The sequence below is a fragment of the Ranitomeya variabilis genome, chromosome 1 (assembly GCF_051348905.1).
Source record: "Ranitomeya variabilis isolate aRanVar5 chromosome 1, aRanVar5.hap1, whole genome shotgun sequence".
Classification (NCBI taxonomy): Eukaryota; Metazoa; Chordata; class Amphibia; order Anura; family Dendrobatidae; genus Ranitomeya; species Ranitomeya variabilis.
This window is the reverse complement of record NC_135232.1, coordinates 673,807,253-673,832,276: the sequence shown is the minus strand read 5'-3', so window position 1 is coordinate 673,832,276 and position 25,024 is coordinate 673,807,253. Positions and strand designations below refer to the sequence as shown.

Sequence of the window (25,024 nt, the reverse complement as noted above, 5' to 3'; positions counted from 1 at the left end):
CCTTCACATCAAGCCATAGCTTAGAATAAATGTTTATACTACTTACCCAGAACAATGTGTACATTGAGGCTACATCCACATGTTACAGATTTGGGGCAGATTTTATTTTCTGCAATAAATTCTGCATGCTGCTCTGTTGGCCGGTTTACCCTTGCCATTGTACAGGATGACTGTCACAAAAGCATTCATTGAAATATGTACTTAGAACTTTATTTTTTTTTAAATATAAAGAAAGACAACATTAATGCACAGGATTAAAAGGGGGCTAAAACCTTACTCTAAACACTCAACCTACCTTGCCATGGAGGTTAGCACCCTAAACTGGAATATGTGGCACCCCTGCTAGTCGATAGCTCGCCCTTCTCACACTAGTGTCCTACCATGTCATGAGTTAGGGCTCAGTAAACAGAAATGAATGTAAAGCAGAAACCACAGCATTAGAGATGGAAAGGAAGGTGCCAAGTGCATATGTGCCCAATAATTTATCTTAAAAAAAAAAAAAAAAAAGCCATAGGAAGAGACCTGGCTGTCCGATACATGCGATTGGCACAGTCTTTTCTATTAGAAGCTGCTCACCATACTATATAATGCACAGCTAAATTCCAACATACATAATTATGTATCAGAATTCCACTAGGTGGGGAAACTGACCTTGTGGTATCAGGTGCCTGAGCATATGATCCCTAAATGGAATGCTAGAAATATCTTCCTGGCTATTAGTCAGATAAGTATATTTTTTACAAAATTTCCTGATTTAGTACTAGTGATGAGCGAATGTGCCCTGGTAAGGTGTCATCCAAGCATGCTCGTGTACTGAGTGTCTTCGGTTTGCTTGAATAATATGTTTGATTCCCAGTGGCTGTTAGTTGCAACACCTGCGGGGATTGTCTAACAGCCGCGGGAACTGGAACATATTTTTCAAGCACACGAAAGTCATTGAGCACCTGAGCATGCTCAGATAACACCTTATTTGAGCATGCTGCTCAAATGAAATGCTTAATGAAATAGACACATGGTGTTGTAATTTTTTATTATACTCTTAACCCCTTTCTGACATTAGACGTACTATCCCGTCGAGGTGGGGTGGGCCCGTATGACCACCGACGGGATAGTACGTCATATGCGATCGGCCGTGCTCACGGAGGGAGCGCGGCCGGGTGTCAGCTGACTGTCGCAGCTGACATCTGGCACTATGTGCCAGGAGCGGTCACGGACCGCCCGAGGCACATTAACCCCCCCGGCACACTGCGATCAAACATGATCGCAGTGTTCTGGCGGTATAGGGAAGCATCGCGCAGGGAGGGGGCTCCCTGCGGGCTTCCCTGAGACCCCCGGAGCAACGCGATGTGATCGCGTTGCTCCGAGGGTCTCTGACCTCCTCGTTGCAGCAGGCTCGGATCCAAAATGGCCGCGGTATCCGGGTCCTGCAGGGAGGTGGCTTCACAGCGCCTGCTCCGAGCAAGCACGGGGAAGCCAGGAGCTGTGCATGTCAGATCAGTGAAAGTGTCAGATCAGCAAAGTGTCAGATCAGTGATCTTACACTATAACATTTTGTCCCCCCCTGGGGCAATGTTATAGTGTTTAAAAAAAAAAAAATTCAGATGTGTAAAAAATAAATAAATAAAAAAAAATTCCCCCCAAAAAAATACATTGTTACTATAAATACATTTCTTTATCTAAAGAAAAAAAAATAAATGAAAGTACACATATTTAGTATGGCCGTGTCTGTAACGACCCGACCTATAAAACTGTCTAACTAGTTAACCCCTTCAGTGAACACCGTAAAAAAAGGCAAAAAAACGTTTTATCATACTGCCAAACAAAAAGTGGAATAACACGCGATCAAAAAGACGGATATAAATAACCATGGTACCGCTGAAAACGTCATCTTGTCCCTCAAAAAACGAGCCGCCATACAGCGTCAAAGAAAAAATAAAAAAAGTTATAGTCCTCAGAATAAAGCGATGCAAAAATAATTATTTTTTCCAGGACGTCCCTCCTGACAGCACCCTGGAGGACGTCCTCCTCCCCTTGCTGGGACAGGAAACACACGAGGGTTCAAAAGGTCCGGTCCCACCCCCAATCCTCAGTGTTTTTCCTGTCCCTGCAAGGGACACACGAGAGAAGCTGCGCAGCTTACCGGAGCTCAGGGGGATCGTGCGGCTTGCCAATACCCTTCCCCCTGTCAAGAGGCTCAGGGCAGAAACCCTCCAAAGACCAGCAGCCGCTCCTCCCGATGGGAGGCTCTCGGCTGCGGACGCGGTTCCTGAGGTTCGCAGCGGCATCCAGACTGTGTGGTGCCGGGCGCGGAGTCTTTCGGCGGAAGTTCCCAGGGACCGCGTCACTTCCGGTTTCGCGGCATCCGTTACCGTCACTTCCAGTAGTGCGGTATGTACGGGGGGGAAGTGTGTGCGCGCCAGTGTGGATCACACAGCGGCTGAAGCGCTTCTGTTCGGCGCTGTGAGCTGCGGGGACCTGCTACTTCGGGAGTCATGGAAGGCATGCCAGCCGAGGAGGGGGTAAGTGCGCATAGCGCAAACTCCCCTATCTGCAAGCACGAGCAGGTGCCCCATTACTTTCCCTATCTTATGTAATTTAAGGATAAGGGAACCCCCGCTGTCCCCCCTGGTCCAGCTAAGAAATCCGGCAAGGCCTCTGGAAAGTCCAGTAGATGCCCTATATGTAGCGTGAGGCTTCCGGACACTCATGGGAAAACCTTATGTGCAGATTGCACATCCAAGGTTATGAGAGATGAGCAGCCCTCTTTATTGTCCGAAATGAGGTCCCTAATACGAGAAGAGGTCCAGGCTTCTCTGGCTAGCATGGTGGAAAAGTCCAGCCCCATTCCCAGCCGCAAAAGAGTCAGACGGGAACGAGACCTAAAAGCTGGAATTTACCTCCGAGGGCAGGTCTGACTCTGAAGACCTTGTCTCAGAAGAAGAGGGTGAGCTTCCTTCAGGGAGCCAGGACCACCAAAGGAAATATCTCTTCCAGGTGGAGGATACGAATGATCTGGTGCAGGCTGTGCGATGCACAATGCAGATAGAAGAGACATCTAAGCCACAATCCAGGCAGGACCTGATGTTTGGGGGACTTATGTCAGGTCGGCAGACTGTCTTCCCAGTTAGTGAGCATATTAAAGCCATGGTACTCGGAGTGGAAAGAGGCAGAACGTCGGCTGGTATTGTCTAAAGACTTCAAGGCGCGTCTGCCATTCGAGCCGGAGGATGTAAAACTATGGGATGAGATACCCAAAGTAGATGTTCCGGTGGCAAAGGTTGCCAAAAAGACTGCTATACCATTCGAGGACTAATCAAACTTGCGCGATCCTATGGATCGGAAAGCAGACATACTGCTAAAGAGGGCCTGGGAATCTTCCGCGGCTCTAATTAAGACCAACATTGCAGCTACCTCGGTAGCCCGGTCTATGCACCTTTGGATGGGTCAATTGGAGGAGCATCTCTCTAATAAGACCCCGAGGTCCAAAATTCTAAATTCTCTCCCTATAATGAGATCTGCCACAGCTTTTCTATCTGATATGATGGCTGAATCAGTCAGATTTTCAGCTAGAAATGGTTCATTATCCAATGCGGCTAGAAGGGCGGTCTGGCTAAGGTCTTGGTCTGGCGATAATGCTTCCAAGACAAAATTGTGTTCAATTCCCTTTTTAGGAGCAAGGGTATTTGGTCCTTCCCTAGATACTATCTTAGCTTCTGACAAGAAAAAGGGGTTTCCAGAGGACAAGCCTAAGAGGTCTCAGTCCTTTCAGAGAGGGTTTCCCTTCAGAAGACAGTCCGACTTCAGAGGGGGAAGGTCCAATAGAGGTTTTAATAGGGGTTCCCGTAGCAGGGTAATAAGAACAGAAGTTTCTTCTTCAGCCCCTCCTCTAAATCTAAGACACAATGACGCCACCCTTATAGGGGGAAGGCTTCGCCATTTTGCGAGCAATTGGGGCCAGATCACTCAAAATCAGTGGGTCCTTCGGACTGTGTCAGAAGGCTACAGTATCGAGCGCTACTCCCCTCCACCTGACAGGTACATCGTACCTACGGTGGTTATGCAAGACTCTCCCATGTTGATAGACTTAATGGATATGCTTTCCTCAGAAGTCATAGTACCAGTACCACCACTAGAAGTAGGCCAGGGACACTACTCTTCCCTATTTTCCATAACTAAACCATCAGGCGATTCTCGCACAATAGTAAATCTGAAACCTCTGAATGCCTGGGTCAGGTACAAGAGGTTCCGTATGGAGTCAATACGATCAGCTATCCTCCTCATAGATCAGGACGCTGTGATGTGCACTCTCGACCTGAAGAGTGCCTATTATCAGGTCCCTGTCCACCGTCTGTCTCCGAGGCTTCTGAGGTTTGTGGTAGTTCTGCTGTCCGGGACCTGTCACTACCAGTTTCAGTGCCTTCCGTTCGGGCTTGCCTCAGCTCCTCGTGTATTTACAAAGCTGGTGTCAGAGATCGTGGCTTTCCTGAGAAACCAAGGGATCATAATAGTCCCATATCTCAACGACTTTCTCTTGGTAGCAAGAACACCAGAAATTCTGTCAGATCACAGGAACCAAACTATCTCTGTGATGGAACAATTGGGATGGATCATAAACTGGCAAAAATCCAACCTGATTCCGGAATACAGAAAGATCTTCCTGGGGGTGTGTCTGGACTCTGCAAACAGAATATCCCTACTACCCGAGTCCAAGCTGGAGGCAATACAGATTCAGATCAGACTCCTATTAGAACGCAGTCTCAATAAGGATGGCCATGAGAGTGCTAGGCCTAATGACGGCTTGCATACCGTGTGTAAGATGGGCACAGTTCCATTCAAGACCACTGCAAAGTTTAATTCTCTCCAAGTGGGACCGTCGTCAGTCTTTTCTGGACAGTATTTTAAGTCTACCAAATCCAGTACGAAGATCTCTCCTTTGGTGGACAGACCCAGAGAAACTAAGAAATGGAGTGCTATGGTCTACCGATCCCTACGTGGTAGTTACTACAGACGCCAGCGCCTGGGGCTGGGGAGCTCATTTAAAAGGCAGGATCCTGCAAGGGAGATGGCCTCCAGACGTCATTCACAACTCATCCAACTTCAAAGAGCTGTATGCTGTTTGGGAAGCCTTGAGAAGGAACCGTCGCACTCTGGAGAATTGTCATGTCAGGATACTGTCCGACAATGTGACAACGGTTTCCTTTCTGAAGCACCAAGGAGGTTCAAGACCCCATCCGCTGCAGGAGCTAGCGGGGAGAATATTTCGCTGGGCAGAAAGATCGGTCCTTTCCATCTCGGCAATTCATCTAGAGGGCTCCCAGAACGTCTTAGCGGACTACTTGAGCTGGAGAAGGGTGTTTGCAACAGAGTGGGAACTCAACCAAGATATCTTACAGGATTTGTGTCTTCGTTGGGGAACTCCCAGTATAGGCCTTTTCGCAAACAGGAGAAATTCGAAGGTCTCAAGATTCTTCTCGCTGAACCCCCGGGATTTTCCAGAAGGGATAGATGGTCTAAGCCAGCAATGGACGGAACCCCTCTCATATGCATTCCCTCCTCTGGCACTAATTCCGGCTGTTCTCAGAAAGATCAAGGAGGATCAAGCTCGAGTTATTTTGGTTGTTCCATACTGGCCAAGAAGGAGTTCGTTCTCTCTTCTAGTGGACCTGGCAATCGAGAACCCAGTAGAGCTTCCTCTCAGGGCAGATGTAATCCACCAGGGCCCCGTGTATCACCCGAACCCAGAGAAGCTACATCTCTCAGCCTGGATCCTGAAGGCAACAGGTCTGTCGAACCAAGTAATAGCCACTATCAAGTCCAGTAGGAAGCCTATCACATCGGCAATTTACTTGAAGATCTGGAGGCGTTTCTGTCTGGAGGGTGGCAGGTCTGAGGTTGCGGCAGGCACTCCTGACTTACCCAGAATTCTGGACTTTCTGCAGGCCGGATTTGACAAAGGGCTTAAGCCAAGCACCTTGAAAGTGCAGATCTCGGCACTTAGCTCCTTTTTAGACTATCCCCTAGCGGCTCACCCGTGGATAGTTAAATTTATCAGAGCCACCCAAAGGTTGCGCCCCACCATTAGACAATTATCGCCTTCTTGGGACCTTAACTTGGTCCTCAGATTCCTTTGTAAAGATAATTACGCCTCAGCTGATAACATGCCCATTCCAGCCCTAACACGTAAAACAGCATTCTTAGTAGCAATTACCACAGCAAAGAGGGTGGGGGAAATTCAGGCCCTGTGCACAAGGGGACCCGTACCTCCAGATTAGAGATGATCGCTTAATCCTTAAACTGGACCCCTTGTTTATTCCAAAAGTGGGAACGCTTAAAAATAGGAATCAGGAAATCGTGTTACCATCCTTTTGCAGTAACCCTTCTAAAGAAAAAGCTCTGCATTCTCTTGATGTCAGACAGGCGGTCCTTGACTACCTGTCAGCCACCAACTCATGGCGCATTGATCCAAATTTGCTTATTTTGTTCAGTGGTAAGAATAAAGGTAAAAAGGCCTCTATCGCTTGTTGGATCACGTCTGTGATCTCTGAGGCTTACCAGTCAGAGGGGATTCCACCTCCAAATGGTCTCCACGCACACTCTACTCGAGGGATAGCTACTTCTTCAGCCGAGAGGACAGGCTCCTCTCTAGAGCAGATTTGTAAGGCCCAACATGGGCTAGTGCAAATACCTTTTGTAAACATTATAAACTTGATGTTTTGTCTGGTCAACATACTGCGTTTGGGAGAAAGGTTCTCCAAGTGGTAATCCCACCCTGAGGAGGTGCTTTGGTACTCTCCAGGGTGCTGTCAGGAGGGACATCCTGGAAAATAGGTATTAAGCTTACCGTTAATGTTGTTTCCAGGAGTCCATCCTGACAGCACTGGTAGTTCCCTCCCTGGTACTATTGATATGCATTTGTAATGTAAGCCTGACATATATGTAATATGTTCCTGGTACATGATGTAGTATGTTCTATTGACCATTAAAGTATATTTTTCTGCATTTCCTTGAGGCGGTTCTTGTTACAACACTGAGGATTGGGGGTGGGACCGGACCTTTTGAACTCTCGTGTGTTTCTTGTCCCAGCAAGGGGAGGAGGACGTCCTCCAGGGTGCTGTCAGGATGGACTCCTGGAAACATCATTAACGGTAAGCTTAATACCTATTTTCTATAAAAGTTATCATAGCGCCAAAACATTAAAAAATGATATAAATGAGGTATCGCTGTAACCTGCTATAAGAGTAAATCAAACCCCCCTTCATCACCCCTTAGTTAGTGAAAAACTAAAAAATTAAAAAAAATGTATTTATTTCCATTTTCCCATTAGGGCTAGGGTTAAGGCTACAGTTAGGGTTAGGGTTAGGGTTGGGGCTAAAGTTAGGGTTGGGATTAGGGTTAGGGATGTGTTTGGATTAGGGTTTCAGTTATAATTGGGGGGTTCCACTGTTTAGGCACATCAGGGGCTCTCCAAATGCGACATGGCGTCCGATCTCCATTCTAGCCAATTCTGCGTTGAAAAAGTAAAACAGTGCTCCTTCCCTTCCGAGCTCTCCCGTGCGCCCAATCGGGTTTACCCCAACATATGGGGTATCAGCGTACTCAGGACACATTGGACAACAACTTTTGGGGTCCAATGTCTCCTGTTACCCTTGGGAAAATACAAAATTGGGGGCTAAAAAATAATTTTTGTGGGGAAAAATTTTTTTTTTATTTTCACGGCTCTGTGTTATAAACTGTCGTGAAACACTTGAGGGTTCAAAGTTCTCACAACACATCTAGATAAGTTCCTTGGGGGGGTCTAGTTTCCAATATGGGGTCACTTGTGGGGGGTTTCTACTGTTTAGGTACATTAGGGGCTCTGCAAACGCAATGTGACGCCTGCAGACCAATCATTCTAAGTCTGCATTCCAAATGACGCTCCTTCCCTTCCGAGCTCTGCCATGCGCTCAACCGGTGGTTCCCCCCCACATATGGGGTATCAGCGTACTCAGGACAAATTGGACAACAACTTTTTGGGGTCCAATTTCAACTGTTACCCTTGGAAAAATACAGAACTGTGGGCTAAAAAAATTGAAGAAAAAAAGATTTTTTATTTTCACGGCTCTGTGTTATAAACTGTAGTGAAACACTTGGGGGTTCAAAGTTCTCACAACATATCTAGATAAGTTTCCACTATGGGGTCACTTGGGGGTTTCAATGTTTAGGCACATCAGTGGCTCTCCAAACGCAACATGGCGTCCCATCTCAATTCCAGTCAATTTTGCATTGAAAAGTCAAATGGCGCTCTTTCGCTTCCGAGCTCTGCCATGCGCCCAAACAGTGGTTTACCCCCACATGTGGGGTATCAGCGTACTCAGGACAAATTGTACAACTTTTGGGGTCCATTTTCTCCTGTTACCCTTGGTAAAATAAAACAAATTGGAGCTGAAGTAAATTTTGTGAAAAAAAGTTAAATGTTCATTTTTATTTAAACATTCAAAAAATTCCTGTGAAACACCTGAAGGGTTAATAAACTTCTTGTATGTGGTTTTGAGCACTTTTATGGGTGCAGTTTTTAGAATGGTGTCACACTTGGGTATTTTCTATCATATAGATCCCTCAAAATGACTTCAAATGAGATGTGGGCCCTAAAAAAAAAAAAAATGGTGTAAAAATGAGAAATTGCTGGTCAACTTTTAATCCTTATAACGCCCTAACAAAAAAAAAATTTGGTTTCAAAATTGTGCTGATGTAAAGTAGACATGTGGGAAATGTTACTTATTAAGTATTTTGTGTGACATAGCTCTGTGCTTTAATTGCATAAAAATTCAAAGTTGGAAAACTTTCAAAATTTTTGCCAAATTTCCATTTTTTTTTTCAAAAATAAACGCTGGTAATATCAAAGAAATTTTACCACTATCATGAAGTACAATATGTCATGAGAAAACAATCTCAGAATCACCAGGATCCGTTGAAGCGTTCCAGAGTTAACACCTCATAAAGGGACAGTGGTCAGAATTGTAAAAATTAGCCTGGTCATTAACGTGCAAACCACCCTTGGGGGTAAAGGGGTTAATCCACCTGAAGACCCTTGTCACCTGAAATAATTTAAAAAAAAAACAAAACACAACAATATTCCATACCTTCTGTCGTTCAGTTTTGTCCCATGCTGTAAATACATCTGAAGGGGTTAAATCATTTTACACCCAGGAGCTCTGCTAATGCAGCTGTGCTCCTGACTGTAAAACTTGGTGAATGAATGGAATGCAGGGGAATGTCCTATAGCTACCTCGAGTCGCGGTGATGTGCCCTCTGCTGGATGAACTCATGAACTCGAGCCTGGGAACTTTTCAGAATATTTTCCCACGCTCGAGTTCATATGAGTTTTAAAATTTATTTCAGGTGACAAGGGTCTTCAGGTGGATTAAGAGTATAATAAAAAATTACAACACCATGTGTCTTTATTTCATTAAAATACTTTTTAATGTGTTTAATTAACCATTTCGTACTAATTGGATTAATAATGGATAGGTGTCATAATTGATGCCTCCATTATTAATCTGGCTTAATGTCACCTTACAATACCAAGGTGACATTAACCCTTAATTACCCCATATCCCAACACTACACAGGAGTGGGAAGAGAGAGGCTAAGTGCCAGAATAGGGGCATCTTCCAGATGTGCCTTTTCTGGCGTGGCTGGGGGCAGATGGTTTTAGCCGGGGGGGGGGGGGGGGGCGGGGGTGTCGGGGTCCTATAGCCTTGGTCCCTCTCTAGGCTATTACTAGCTGTCCTCAGTAACTGGCTTTCCCACTCTGGCAGAGAAAATTGCCTGTAGAGATTGTGAAGTAGATAGCAAAAAAGCCGGAAATTGAATTACCGGCTTTTCTGCTATCTAGCGCTGAATTAAATACAAGTATAAAAATTAATAGATTTTTTTATTGTGTGCGTGTCTCACTGATATATATATGTTTTTAAGAATATTTGAGCCGATTGATCCATGATGTCCATTTTGCAAGCCTGCGCAAAAAAAAAAAAAAAAATAATCGCCATACGGATGACACGGATACATTTGTGCGTAAAAATCGCATCCTCGTATACATACACACGTATATACCTAACAAATCCAAGACTTAAATAATGCATTCCATCTAGCGATCCCACAAGGTCCGTTTCCCCGTTAAGTGAAATTCTGATACGATTGTTTATTGGAATTTAGCTATGCATTGTAATGTATAGTGAATAGCTTCTAAAGAGGACAAGACCTGGCTGTCATACACGCTATTGGCACTGTCTTCTATTACCTCATTTTTTTTTTTTTTTATCAATTCTGGGCACAAATGCATGTAGCACTTTCCTTTCTGTATGACTCGCTATCTCTGATGCTGTGATTTTACATGGATGTTTCTGTTTACTGATCCCCCAACTCGTATGACGACATTATAAAAAAGGTGAGAAGGACAAGCAGGGGCACCACCTACTCAGGTTTAGGGTGCCAACCTCCACAGCACAGTATGCAAGACCGTGTGTTAGGGAAAGGCATTCGCCCCCCTTTAATTCATGTGTATTAAATGTTTTGTCGCTCACCATTTTTAAAACATCTTATAAATACATATTTTTGGGTGAATATTTGAGCTATAGCAGTACTCCATGAACCTAGCCTTGCCGAATTGTAACAGCAGCTAGGTAGAAGTAGAAAATAAGTGTGAGGGTATGTGTACACGTCTGGTTTTTGTCAGGAAAATTTCTGCTAGAAATCCGCATGCGTTTTTTTGTGCTTTTTTTTTTTTCCAAATGCATAGAATTGCGGGAAAAACGCAGAAAATCCGCAAAATTAATGAACATGCTGGTTTTTTTTATCCACAATGTGTTTTTTTTCGTGGAAAAAAAAACCCACCATGTGCACAAAACATGCAGAATGCATTCTAAATGATAGGATGCATAATGTATGTGTCTTTAATGAGTTTTTATAGCGTTATCGTGAAAAAAAAGTGAAAAAACCTGAACGTGTGCACATAGCCTGTGAGTTGCTGGTACAATATTTCACTGCATAAATCTACAGTGTGAACTGAGCCTTGTAGCCCATAGCCTGCCAATGCTATAGCTTTTGGGGGGGGGGGGGGGGAAACGTGTCCAGCAGAAAACTTCAGGAATTGCTCCTTTTTAGGGTATGCATACAGCTTTAAACCCAGGTGTACTAGTCACATTTTTATGTGAGAATCCATTTCAGAAAGACATTGGATCTTTTCTGTAATTTGCCTTTTTTTTTTTAATTACTGTACAGTGGGGGGAAATAAGCATTTGATCCCTTACTGATTTTGTAAGTTTGCCCACGGTCAAAGACACTGTTCAGCCTAAAATTTTAAGGGTAGGTTAATTTTAACATTGAGAGATAGATTATCAAAAATAAAATCCAGATAATCACATTGTATAAATGTGCATTTTGCAGTGAAAAATAAGTATTTGATCCCCTACCAACCATTAAGGCTATGTGCCCATGTTGTAGATTCATGTGCGGATTTTTCCAGTTTTTGAAAAAAATAAAAAATAAATCTGTAGGCAAGATGCACTACGTTTTACACCTGCGGATTCCTATTGAGAAGCAGGTGTAAAACGCTGCGGAATCTGCACAAAGAATTGACATGCTGCGGAAGATACAACGCAGCGTTTCAGCCTGGTTTCTTCTGCACCATGGGTACAACAGATTTGGTTTACCATAGGTTTACATGGTACTGTAATCCTGATGGAAAACTGCTGCGAATCCGCAGTGGCCAATCCACTGCTGATCCGCAAGCAAATCCGCAACGTGTGCACATACCCCAAGAGTTCTGGCTCCTACAGACCAGTTAGACACTTCTAATCAACTCATTACCTGTAATAAACACAGCTGTCTTACACAGTCACCTTTATAAAAGAAAGACTCCTGTCCACAGACTTAAATCAGTCACACTTTAACCCCTACAACATGGGCAAGACCAAAGCACTTTATAAGGATGTCAGGGAGATGAGCGAATTTGCTCGGCAAGCTCTATAGCTTCCTGGTTCTTGCCAGCTGATCGTCTCTGCGGCTGCATGTGTCATGGTGGTGTGACAGCCTGCATGAAGAGCCTGTTTATTAGGCTCTCCATGCATGTGTCGTGATGGTCACACATGCAGCTGCGGTGCCGATCAGCCAACGCGATCCAGGAAGCCAGGCTCCCTCTACAGCTAATTCGGCAAGCTCTATAGCTTGCCGAATAAAAGGAAACCCGAGCAAATTCGCTCATCTCTAGTCAGGGATAAGATCACAGACTTGCACAAAGCAGGAATGGGCTACAAAACCATAAGAAAGACGCTGGGTGAGGAGGAGACAACTGTTGGTGCAATAGTAACAAGAAAATGGAAGAAATACAAAATGACTGTCAATAGACATACATCTGGGGCACCATGAAAAATACCACCTTGTGGGGTATCCTTGATTGTGAGGAAGGTGAGAGATCAGCCTAAAACTGCACAAGGGGAACTGGTTAATGATCTCAAGGCAGCTGGAACCACAGTCATCAAGAAGACCATTGCTAACACTTTACACCGTAAAGGTTTTAAATCCTGCAGTGCCCGCAAGGTCCCCCTGCTCAAGAAGACACATATGCAGGCCCATCTGAAGTTTGCCAATAAACACCTGGATGATTCTGTGAGTGATTAGGAGAAGGTGCTGTGGTAAGATGATACTAAAATTGAGCTCTTTGGCATTAACTCAACTCGCCATGTTTGGAGGAAGAGAAATGCTGCATCTTTAGAAAAAAAAACACAACACTTCAGATTTTCTGTGTAACCATTCACTTTTCTGATGCCACAACAGGCTGCAGATTTTCTGTAGCAGATTTCTACAACTTATCTTCAAGGCTGCAAATACTGGTGCTTAAAATGACAGGAAGCAAACATTTAAAATCTGTTAGTCCATTCATTTCAAAAACTCCGATTTTATTCTTTACAATGTGTAGGGGTGGTAACCCAATATATAACAGATCTGTGATGCAGAAAAGTAATCCAAAAACAAAGGGAAAAAAATAAATGGAAAAAAAAAAAAAGTGCTGATTAAATATGGTCTCTATCTGCCAGGTACTTCAGATTCTCCCTCCCCACCCCACAAAAATGCAGATAAGACATACGCAAGTCGTGCATTCACGTGACACTAGATTCCTTGTTAGGGTGTTGATCCAGGGAACTAGTCTGATTGCCGTATGTGGAGTCGGGAAGGAAATTTCTTACCCAGTGTGGAATTTACTCTTTGCCACTTGGTTTTTTTTTGCCTTCCTCTGGTTCAACATGTTAGAGCATGTTAGGTTATGGGTTGAATTAGATGGACTTAAAGTCTTCCTTCAACCTTAATAAGTTTGTTACTATGTTACTTCAATTCAAGTCTTTAGCAAGCAAGTCTCGTGCAACTTGCGACCAGCGACAAATCAAAACAATTTGGAAACCTTTGCAACTGCATCTGCTGCAGCACAACACCAAAGTCATTAGCTGCGATGTCACAATGCACACTGCCATTTCAGTGTTGTGCAACACGTCATCGTTTTACCCGAGCCTGAAAGGGGACATTACATCTAAGCCAAAGCTCAGTTCTTCCAGGGACATATGCACACATGTACCCTGTAGTGGCTGCTGCAGGCAACTCATTATTATAGGAGTCTACATAAGACTTTCCGCTACAACTTTTGTCTTCTTTAGCGCCATAAGTGTGTCTGCTGTATATGATCACGTTTTTTGTCATTAGCAGAGCTCTTGAAAACTAAACTCTGTCATCGTTTTACCCTACATTCACATTGGTAACCTATCCTTTGAGTGTGTCAAAACTTAATTTGTAGTAAATGTCATTAAACAAGGCGGGAAGTTATTATACATTTAATATTTCACCAGATTTGCTTTTAAAAATGGATTCCACAGTTCCATAAATTGTACATCTATAAACTACTGAAAACATTGCAGCTTAGAAAGAACGATCAACAGATGAAGACTGTATATTACACGGAATATAAAAAAAAAAGTGCAAAGTGACGAAGAAAACAAAAACCACAAAAACACTATTAAACAAAGGTGAAAGCCAATGCATTCAGAAAGATTCAGGATGCACATTTTATTGAAGTAAAGCCAGACAATATCTTTCTCATATAGTTTGTCACTATATAATAAGTCACCTCATGTATTCACTTTGTCACAGTATTTCAGACACTTGTGCCAGTTCCGAGTACAACTCTCTCCAGTTAAACCAATGATAAACACTTTTAAATGCTTCAAGCCCTATATATTTTTAGAGTTTCTTTTTTTTAGAAACATCGTACAAGATATACATATTTAACAAGACACTTAAAATTAAAGAAAAAAAAACAAACAAATTTAAAAAAAAAACCATCCACGCAAAAAAAAAAAAAAAAAATCCATCCGTACACCTATAGCCACAACAACTTCCATAGCTGCTTTGTAAAGATTAGGTGGCATCAGCTAGCAATAGATTTTATATGTACATCTATTAGGGAGTTATTTACATTAAAGGGCTAAATATCCAGTTGAAAAATGAAAAAAAAAAAAAAGTAAAGGCTCTTGTGTTAAATGTGCAGTTTCGCGACCCCATGAAAAAAAGAAAAAAACAAACGAACAAAAGAAACCCTCATGTTTATGTACAATGTAAACAGCATGGGGCATGAAAATTTTTCTGTTTTCTTCTACAAGACCAATACAATTCCTGCCCGCACTTGTCAGTCTTCTTCAATGTCAGACTCTCTCGCTTTCTTGCACACAGTTCGGTTAAAGCTGTGAAAAGCGGGCACCCAGCGGTTGTCGTGAAGCCCCACCCTACAGCCGCGGCTCTCTTTTTGAGACATGTGACAGCACATCCAAAAACCCGGGCCGTAAGGTAAAGCTTGGCAGTAAGGTTTGGGATGCCACAGGCATAAAGACACGTCGCCCCTCGCATACTTTTTCTTGCACTGCTTGCAAGGGTCATCCTTGTAGCGAGGGTCCCGCACCCACAGCGAGTCGCACGGTCGGATATCGTAATGTTCAATAAGGAATTTGAAATAGAAGGAAGTGCATTTTAGGGCAGCGAGAGATCGGGTGGGAAGATACTTGAATATCTTCACCAGGATGTGATGGGGTAAGAACGCCATGTACTGCTGTGGCTCCAAGAGCTGTTGGATCTTAAATCGGGTCTCGAGAAAATCATGAGACACCTGCCTCTTTACGGAGGAGGCATTGAGTACCTGAGTTACGGTTCCAAGTGAGGAGATAGAGACGGCGTACTGTGCAATCATTGAGCTATTCTGCATACACAGAGTATTGTCAAAGGTGCATTTCTCAGGGGTGTCTGCATGTGACTTTACTTCAGGGCTCATCCGTACATGTGCATGTGTTGCATCGTTTTGATCACTTTGAAAAAATAAGACCCCGGGTGATGGGTCACCTGATAAAGCTTTGTCCTGCGTGTGTCCTATATCCTGTGTTTGCATTAGTACATCTGCAGTCTTATAGGAGAGATCAGGGATCCTATCTGAACACTCTGACTTTTCATCAGCTGCAACATTCACCAACTGACTCTCATAAGAATCGGGGACACATTCAACAGCTTTTATACAAACAGAAATAGATAAGTTACAAGGATCTACAGTTATCGCAATATCGCCCCTACACCTCATTTTTAGATAAGTCTCTCTTACGAGTTCAAGATCTACGTTGGCCACAAAAAAGTCTTCCATAGGCGGCAAAGACTCAGAATCTTGAGGCTTGGGTGGAGCGCAGTTTTGCCAAGATTTCACAGGAGAAACGTCTTCCTCATTTTGCAAGACATCGGTCTCCACCCCGGAAGCAGCAGCAGAGTGTTTTTCAGGATCAGACGCATCATCCTGCGGAGGACTCGCTCCTTGCTGTGAGCCGCTGGCAAGCAACATCCGGCCGACGTTCCTTCTGAAGCTGTTGTTTCTCGAGAGTCCTCCTGATTCGCGGTCGTTCTGGCGTCTCAAACATTCGGATTCCAATTTTGCCACCATTTCCAAGACGCACACGGACTCCAGTTCGGTCTTCTCTGAATTGTCTTTCTCAGAAGAGTTTTCACTGGCTGCGAGTGCCATCAAGGAGACAGGCGGAAGGGCACATTTAGAATTTCCAGTGGGTTTCGAAGGATTGGAAAAGGGTTTAGCACAATCAGAAAGTAACGCACTTGCTCTTTGCTCTAGAAAAGCTACCATCTCTATCACAGAAATGGGTCTTCCAGGAAGAATTCCATCATTATCAGTGACAAAATTTATTGAACAGTCTTCCACTCCGCTTGGGAAAGACTCAGAGAGGAGGCACTTTTTCTGCGCTTCCTGCACCTTCTCCAGATGGTTCTTTACGCGTTTCATGTCCACCGATTTCTTTCGCCTTTTAGCAGCTCTTCCATTCATGTCCCCAGTGTTTTTAATCTTCATGGAGCTGTTCCTATTGCTGATGCAGTGATGAGAGGCAAAAAAGGCAATCTTCTCTTTCGTGTTTCCTGGCTTGATGAGGGCACAACTATCCAATGGGACATCTCCTTCGTCACCCTGATGGATGGTTGCAGGTGGAACATTCTTTGCTTTGACCTCGAAGCTGTTGGAGGAGCTCATTCCTGCCATATTGCACATGGTGTTCGGAGACAGCGTGCCCAATGGCCTGCGGGGGGGATTGTCCATACAGGGTAAACAATTCTTGGTGGCCACATTACGCTTCTCTTCTTTTGCCGAGCTTTGGTTGTTCAGATGCATGCCTTTGTTTGATCTTGGTTCTAGGAGAGATTCTCTTTTCTGTATTTTGTGATATGGCTTTAAATGCATTCCAGAAGCCCTGCAAAAAAACAGAAGTGCAGGCAGTGAGACTCGCAGACATACAAAACCCAAAATCAATACATTCAGCAAAATCCCACAGCTGACCATATGCAGCCGAATCCCATCAGCTTAAGGAAAATCTCTTATGTTGAAAAATACATTAGTAGCCAGATTTTGTACAGATTTGCTGCTCTTTACACAGCTTATGCAGTCGGGCCGCTCTATAATCCTTGAAAAAGATAATCACGAGGGCAAGCAAGCCATCCGAGAAAGTCAACAGCCCGATATTAGCAGCAATCTCACACCTAACTTTCAAAAAAAAATACTGATTTTACTTCATTCTTCATTTGGAAAAAATAGTGATTTTGAAGACTACACATCAGCTAGGTGGAGCTAAAAATAAATAATTTGTATAAATGAAGAAAAACTGATGTCAGTATATAGTCTGCAAAGAACTAGGTTTCACACCAGTAAAATGGCTCTGCATCCACATGGGTGCACACATCTGTGCCTTTATCTATTCAAGTCTATGGTAGTCACTGAGGCCATGTTCCTAAAGGTACCTTCACACAAAACGACTTTACAACGAGAACGATCCGTGACGTTGCAGCGTCCTGGATAGCGATATCGTTGTGTTTGACACGCAGCAGCGATCTGGATCCTGCTGTGATATCGCTGGTCGTTGATTAAAGTTCAGAACTTTATTTGGTCGTCAGATCGGCGTGTATCGTCGTGTTTGACAGCAAAAGCAACGATGTCAGCGATGTTAAACATGGAGCTAACGACCTGTGAGAACAATAAGTGCGTCACCGCTACGTCACAGGATCGCTCCTGCGTCGTTCTGGAGCTGCTGTGTTTGACATCTCTACAGCGATGTAAACAGCGACGCTGCAGCGATCGGATCGTTGTCGTTCTCGTTGTAAAGTCGTTTCGTGTGAAGGTACCTTAATGCCCTGGAGGGTTAGCTCTCCCCCACACCAATCAAATTCACAGCATATTTTAGGTGAACGCAAGTGCATATCAGAAAAAATACTTGTCTAGGGTTCCTGCTATAAAAATATCCTACAATAATTGCTTTTCTCTGATGTGCAGTCGTTCTGGACTAATGCTAGCCCTATACATAGGTGTGAAAAGGCTGTTCTGGCCTTCAGAAGAAATGGGCAATCCCCACACAGGTGCTTAAAAGGTAAAAGCAAAAGACAAACCTGCCATGTTGGATTTTATTGGTTAACTTTCCAATTAAGAAAAAAAAAAAAAAAAAAACACACACACACACACACACACAGCACTGTGCATGGAGACAGTGATGTCTGGACCGGCTGCGGGTCTCCTTATCAATACTTGACAGCCTCAGACATATAACCTTGCCAAATTCAGGTCATGAGACCCAAGGCCGTGAATGGATTCCATACACATTTGGTGGGTCCTCTGGCTGACAACTAGTCCTCTTACTGAGATCACTGCCTGGCCCCTCTCCATTATTAACCATAAGTCAGGAACAGTTGAGGCCAAGTGCCAGACTTGGTGCATCAAATATGATGCACCACTTCTGGGTTGGCTGCAGGCTGATATTTGTATGTTGGGAATGGCCCAATAACCATGGGTGTTCCCAGTATATTAATATCAGTGCCCAGCTGTCCGCATTGCCTTAGTTGATTATAAATAGGTGTGCCCATCATCATTTCTTTTAGCGTCCCATATTTTTAATAACCAGCAAAGGCAAAGCAGACAGCTGGTCATGCCAAATCTACAAATAAAAGATGCGAGATCCCGCCTATTTTTAAATAACCAACCAAGGGTAAGCAGACAGTTGTTAGCTGGTCTCATGCTGGGAAGGGGCCAAATATCCATGGACCTTCACAGCCTGAGAATACCAGCTCCCAGCTGTCCGCTTTACCTTGGCATCACAAATGGGGGCCCTACGCCGGGTTTTCTTTTTTAAACTTAAAAAGTAGGCGGAAATACCTACACCAGAGAAGCTTGTTGATTGGCTGCACTGCAGTCTTTGAACAACCTTTGTTCGGGCTGCCGAACCCGAAATGGTTCATGGATGCCACTCACTTATGCATCGGTAGAAGAGCAGTGCGATGATGTTGCATTGGCAGCTACCTGCTAGGGCACATGCACAACGCCTGCAGATTGTGCTCGAATCATTGCGCTGCTCACCTCCCTCTCAATGCATAATTTAGAGTAATAATAATAATTAATAATAATAATAATTTTATTATTATTATTTATTATTATTACTCTAAATAGAGTAGCACCAACTGGAGGAAGTTCTCTGTTTAAATGTAAAAATCCAGCAAACGGTCCTCTTAACAATGACCGGCAAGGAGCATGGACGACTCCAGCAACACTTACCTCTTAACATGTTGATAGGAGTGGAATTTAAGTGGTTCCCTGTGGAGGCCGGCTCGGCTGGAACTCATCCTAACTGCCTGCACACGAGGCGTGTCGTCACAGCCAGTCCATCTTGGTTATGGGTTTATGCTCAGTCCGTCACAGTTGTGGTAAACTGCGGAAACACAAACAGAAGAGGAACATTTAGCGGGACTGATTGGCGCCGGTCATCCCCAACACAGGTAATGGATGACACGGAAAACCACATTACATGAAACAAGCACCCTTCCCACAATAAGGATTGCACATGGAGCCACTTGCTCCACTTTTAGTGCCATGCAGATAACTTCAGAATTGCTCTAGGAGTTTCATTCTAAACGTCAAAAAAAAAAAAAAAAAATTAAAAATTGCACACTTCTGGAACAAATAGCAAAACTGTGTGGGATGATTGAACACTGTAGCCATAAGCGAGGTGTACTTACTATTGGCCCTATTTACACTACAAGATCTATTTTAGGCAAAAACAGGTTTAAAAATATCTGAACTGAAGATTTCCACAACTCAACACTTGTGACTGTGGGGTATCTGCCAGGAGGCTAAAAATACAGGAGCTGAGGCCGACACTTCATAATCCAGACGGTGCCACTTACTGGAGGCCTATTAATCACAGGATTGAGGATCCCAAAACAGAAGGGGCAGCTATACACGAGATGGCCAAATATTTGGCCAACAGACCAGCCCCATACACACAAGCACTTGGGCTGGCTGAGCAAACCCAGGAGCGAGGAGAAAAGTTGCTTCAGACAGACTTGTCTCCCCTAAAAAAGATGGGACGTGGAAGCTTACATGTTCCTGATTTCATGCACCGTGTCCCAAACAGTGCAGGATGAGGGGCACAGAGACCCCAATGTGCGGGTTCTGCAGAGTGTAGACCTCTAGATTTGAGTGGCCGGCAGTGGACTAAACATAGAATTAGTATAAAAACACAGGGACAAGTACACCACGTACAGCGCCATGCCAGATTCATCACATGGCAAAACATGGGAGGATTCTGCAAATACAGGAGGGGGGGGGGGGGGGGAGGGGGGAAATAGAAAAAAAAACAAAAACACACACCCCTTAGAAGCACTTAAGATTCCAGGAAACAAGGTTAAAGTACAAAAGAACATATCAAAGGAATATGAGGAACCGGGGTCTCGGGGCCACGCTCTTATTTCTGTAGCCCAAAAGGAAAGATTCCCCTTTGGATGACTTTATAAGTCAGAGGGATTCTGATAGGAGCGAGAAGCCGAACGTGGTCTGTCTGCATCTGCTTCTCATTATTAATGAATGGCATCGGCAATTCTTCCAGCATGGAGGTGGATCATCACAGCAACCCCACTGAGAATTGATAAAAAGTGGGGGCCCTTCTACCCTTGGTCATGCACCCTGCCACTCCATACAAGTCTCTTACACAGGCAAGGATAGCTGAGTGCATCTTTGTGCTAAAGATATCTTGGGTAGTCATAGACTAAGGTTGTCAGCATACTGCCCCACTTAAAGGCATTGTCTACACTTGAGAAAAAGTGGAGTTTGCCGAATTATTCCAATGTGTAGTATTCGCCTCTGCATTGTCGATTCCAGCTCTTGCCTAGACGCAATCATGCACAGACTAGTGTCAGCCACTTCTCAATGGAATCTATTAAATGAAGCGGCAAGTGGAGCTGAATCCTAACAGTGTGAACATTACATTGCTGAAGATGTCCTCAGGGGAGGGAGGATGTTCGGACAACCCTTGTAGCTACAGTATACCCTGGCCCAACCAAAAGCCTTAGAGAATAGTTTGGCACAGTACAGAGCTCGAAATCTCTCGTACTTCTAGATCCTTGGATCATTTTACATTACCAAAACCACCAAACACTGGATAAGTCTCATAAAAACACATGCCGACGTGCAGGACATGCCATAAGTGTGAAAATTGAAACATGCAGTGCTCTCCTTTCATTTGTATGAGAGTTCTGAAAAAAGTTAAAAAAAAAAAAAAAAAAAAGCTATGAAAGTGTCCGTACAAACAAATGGAGAGAGCACCGTGTGGGGCCCAGGATCCAGGGGACATTAATGGTATATCAGGTCCCATTTAAAAGGAACCCGACATCGAGAAAGGCAGTTTCCCGGCAGCTATAGAAATATCTGCAGATAAATAGCGTTGGCCGCACTGTCATCAGAACGGGGAGATTTTGGCTGTCCTGGTAATGTAAAAATGGATAAAGAACAGGTATTTTATGGTTACCCACATAAACCTGGTCATATGGCAATGGTGCCAGTGTTATAAATCAGGGAGGAATCCAAATGACTGCCAAGTCGTTTGAAAGGCATTTTTTGCAGTGAATGATTAATAGGTTGTGAAATGCACCCATAGAAGAGCTTAAAGCTGAGGACACATTCTTAAAGGGGCAGGAAACGGGTGGACGAACAGTTTTAAGACTCCTTCCCAAAAAGGTCACCAGAAGCCGAGGTCATAAGGGCCCCCTTCGCTGTTGGAAAGGAGTATATTTAACAGAACAATCTGTAAATCAATAAGCAAGGACAAAGTAGGGGAGTTTCTTTTATAGGGGGATAGAGGAAGCAGATTATTTGACTAAAAGAAAAAAAATAGTAAATTATACCTGAGGAGGAACAGGTAAAAAAGGTGAAAACGTCTCAGTGGTCAAATATGAGCCAAGGGTTAAGTACTTTATGACAGGGATTAGCGGTGGGAGGTCATTACCACTCCCTGAAGCCAACTTTCGTCTCAACTCCTATTTTTACAGAGCTAAACTTCAGCAAGACACCTGACAAGCGAGTGGATGGTTTTTATAGCTTTTGATCTTAAAATAGAGATTAGGCTTCACTGTAAAACAGAATTAGGATCAACCAACATGTATGGAAGTAAAGACTGACAACTCACGGAGCATCACGATGTGCGGGCTATACTCACAGGAAGGAGCAGGAGATCCAGAAAGTATAAACAAGGTTTTATTATTCACACTACCTGTTTCTGTACTTATTCAGGCAAAAAAACAACCTTGTTTATGCTCTGTGAGCTGAGCCAGCATGCAGTGATAATCTCTGCTTTGCCAAACTACTACCTGAACAGTACCCCCAACTGTTCCTCATGGTACTGCCATATCTGTGAGCCTTTATCCCATCCAGATCTCAAGCCTGGGTCACTCCAGCTCTATCCACTGGCCAATGCTGCTTTCTCCTGCTTGACCGACAGCCTCTATGCTGTGTGACTTCAGACAAAGAAGCCGTCCAGCCAAGCAGAAGGAGGAGGCACTGGATGGGGGGGAATAGAGCTGGAGTGACAGAGGCTTGAGCAGTGCTTCCATGCCGATTTCTCTTTAAGGCTGGGGTCACACTTGCAAGTTCAAGGCAAGAAACTCGCCTCAAGTCCCGACACTGCCGCTGGCACTCGGAACCGGAGTGTGCGGCTGCATGTGACTCTTGCCTAAAGGAGGAACTGACTGTCTAGCTAAAGGTGTTGCTGAACTTTTCTTTACAAGAGCTACACAAATAGTTTGGGGGTGAAATTCCGCTGACAGATTCCCTTTAAGGAACAAGCTATGGCTGGTTTTATCTGCATTTCTATCCTGAACATGGTGGTGTTGGGGAAGGGGGGGCGCAAGGCTTAAGGCCCCGTCTCACACAGCGACGCTGCAGCGATACAGACAACGATGCTGATCGCTGCAGCGTCGCTGTGTGGTCGCTGGGGAGCTGTCACACAGACAGCTCTCTCCAGCGACCAACTATCAGGGGAACGACTTCGGCATCGTTGAAACTGTCTTCAACGATGCCGAAGTCCCCCTGCAGCACCCGGGTAACCAGGGTAAACATCGGGTTACTAAGCGCAGGGCCGCGCTTAGTAACCCGATGTTTACCCTGGTTACCAGCTTCCTGCTCTGACTGAGCCGCCGTACAGTGAGAGCAGAGCGCAGCGGTGACGTCACTGCTGTGCTCTCACTTTACGGCGGCTCAGTCAGAGCAGGAAGCAGACGCCAAGGGACCTGACGGGCAACAGATGGTGAGTATGTACTGTTTGTTTTTTTTTTACATTTACGCTGGTAACCAGGGTAAACATCGGGTTACTAAGCGCGGCCCTGCGCTTAGTAACCCGATGTTTACCCTGGTTACCAGTGAAGACATCGCTGGATCGGTGTCACACACACCGATTCAGCGATGTCAGCGGGACCTCAACGACCAAAAAAAGGTCCAGGCCATTCTGACATGACCAGCGATCTCGCAGCAGGGGCCTGATCGCTGGTACGTGTCACACATAGCGAGATCGCTACTGAGGTCGCTGTTGCGTCACAAAACTTGTGACTCAGCAGCGATCTCGCTAGTGATCTCGCTATGTGAGACGAGGCCTTTAGTTTGGAAAGTTAGGCAATGTACACTCCCTTCGTTTTATGGTACCAGAAGAAAAAAAAAACAAAAAAAACCTCTTACCAGTCAAATGACTTTCTTCCCATATCAAGCCAATGGCAAACTTTATGGTGTATTGCTAGTATTGTTGTTCTCCAGTGTGGCTCCCCAGTCACTTTCTGCCGGGAATTCTGGGGTTCTGCCTGAATGAATGTCCCCCCAAAACCCTGGAGAGGACCACAGACTACAATGACTTCATATCAATATGAAATGAGCTCCATTTGTGGGTTTTTCCCCCGGAGTCAGTACATAGGGGCACAGAGACTAGGTTATATTGGCACCCTGTAGAGCAGATCTGCCTCATCCCGCATTTACTGCACAGTATGGCTATAAAAGGATCATTATGTAGGTTTCCACATGTGCAAAGGTCACAGAGTCTAGACAGAGCCGTCAATGTCAGAAGATAAGGGCAGTCTAATATCTGGCTTTTTAGGTGGCTTCAATAGAAGGCAAATAGGGACTACCATAAAGTGGGACAGGAACCGCGATGTAGGATATTGTACATTGCCAGGGCATGCTGGGAGTAGTAGTGTTACAACAGCTGGAGTGCAATAGTGGACCGTGGTTAAAAGGGCTGTTCAGGGCTTTACCTATTCTATGGATAATATATTGATGGGTGGCATATTAGCCTTTGCGAAGGAAGGTATCAGTGTAAGGACAAAAACTGTGGAGTGACGCAGCTTGTTTTTTTCCTTAAAACACAAGGTATTTTAATGGTGTTCATAATAATAATAACAATCACACTTTTGCATGTCGTTAATTTGGTCAGATACTATGACAAACAGGTCAAAAGATCACAGCCGTATTATTATTATTATAGGTACTTACAAACCTGCCAAAGAACATACACTGTGATGAGAACAATCCAATTTATTTTCATGGCAGCGGAGAAGTCGGCCAAATAAAATGGGTGTATACCACATGAAACAATCTTGGAATCTGCTACTAGGATATAGGAAAAAATGAGTAATGGAGACGCGAACATTCCCTTTGCTTTCAACGTTGTAAATGGACGTACATCCCAGAGAAAAGGTTCAAGTGACAGTTCAGGACTACACTACTTAGGCTACTTTCACACTAGCGTTGGGCACTGCACGTCGCAATGCGTTGTTGTGGAGGAAAAAACGCGTCCTGCAAAGTTGCCAGCAAGATGCGGTTTTTCTCCATAGACTTATTAGCGACGCAGTGCCACACGTCGCAACCGTCGTGCGACGGTTGTGTCGTGTTTTGGCGGACCGCCGCCACAAAAAAACGTTACATGTAACTTTTTTTTTGTGCGTCGAGACCACCATTTTCGACCGCGCATGTGCGGCTGAAACTCCGCCCCCCGCCTCTCCGTACCTTGCAATGGGGCAGCGGAAGCTTCCTAAGACTGCTTCCGCTGCCAACGTTGGGCATTTTCTTCACAGTATGCGTCGGGCCGACGCTAGTGTGAAAGCAGCCTTATAT

General features: G+C 44.5%; 1 protein-coding gene across 2 annotated transcripts in view; it reads right to left on the bottom strand.

Annotated features, from left to right (window-relative positions):
- Nucleotides 1-14,052: 14,052 nt before the first annotated feature.
- Nucleotides 14,053-25,024, bottom strand: part of FBXO34 (F-box protein 34) — a 28,101-nt gene continuing 17,129 nt past the window's right edge. For both annotated transcript variants that reach the window (XM_077264508.1, XM_077264499.1), the window contains exons 2-3: nucleotides 19,154-19,307; nucleotides 14,053-16,811 (exon numbers count right to left, since the gene is read on the bottom strand). In XM_077264508.1, coding sequence (XP_077120623.1) covers nucleotides 14,711-16,811; nucleotides 19,154-19,221 — 2,169 coding nt within the window. In that variant the 5' untranslated portion in view covers nucleotides 19,222-19,307 and the 3' untranslated portion in view covers nucleotides 14,053-14,710. The remainder of the gene's footprint in view (nucleotides 16,812-19,153; nucleotides 19,308-25,024) is intronic.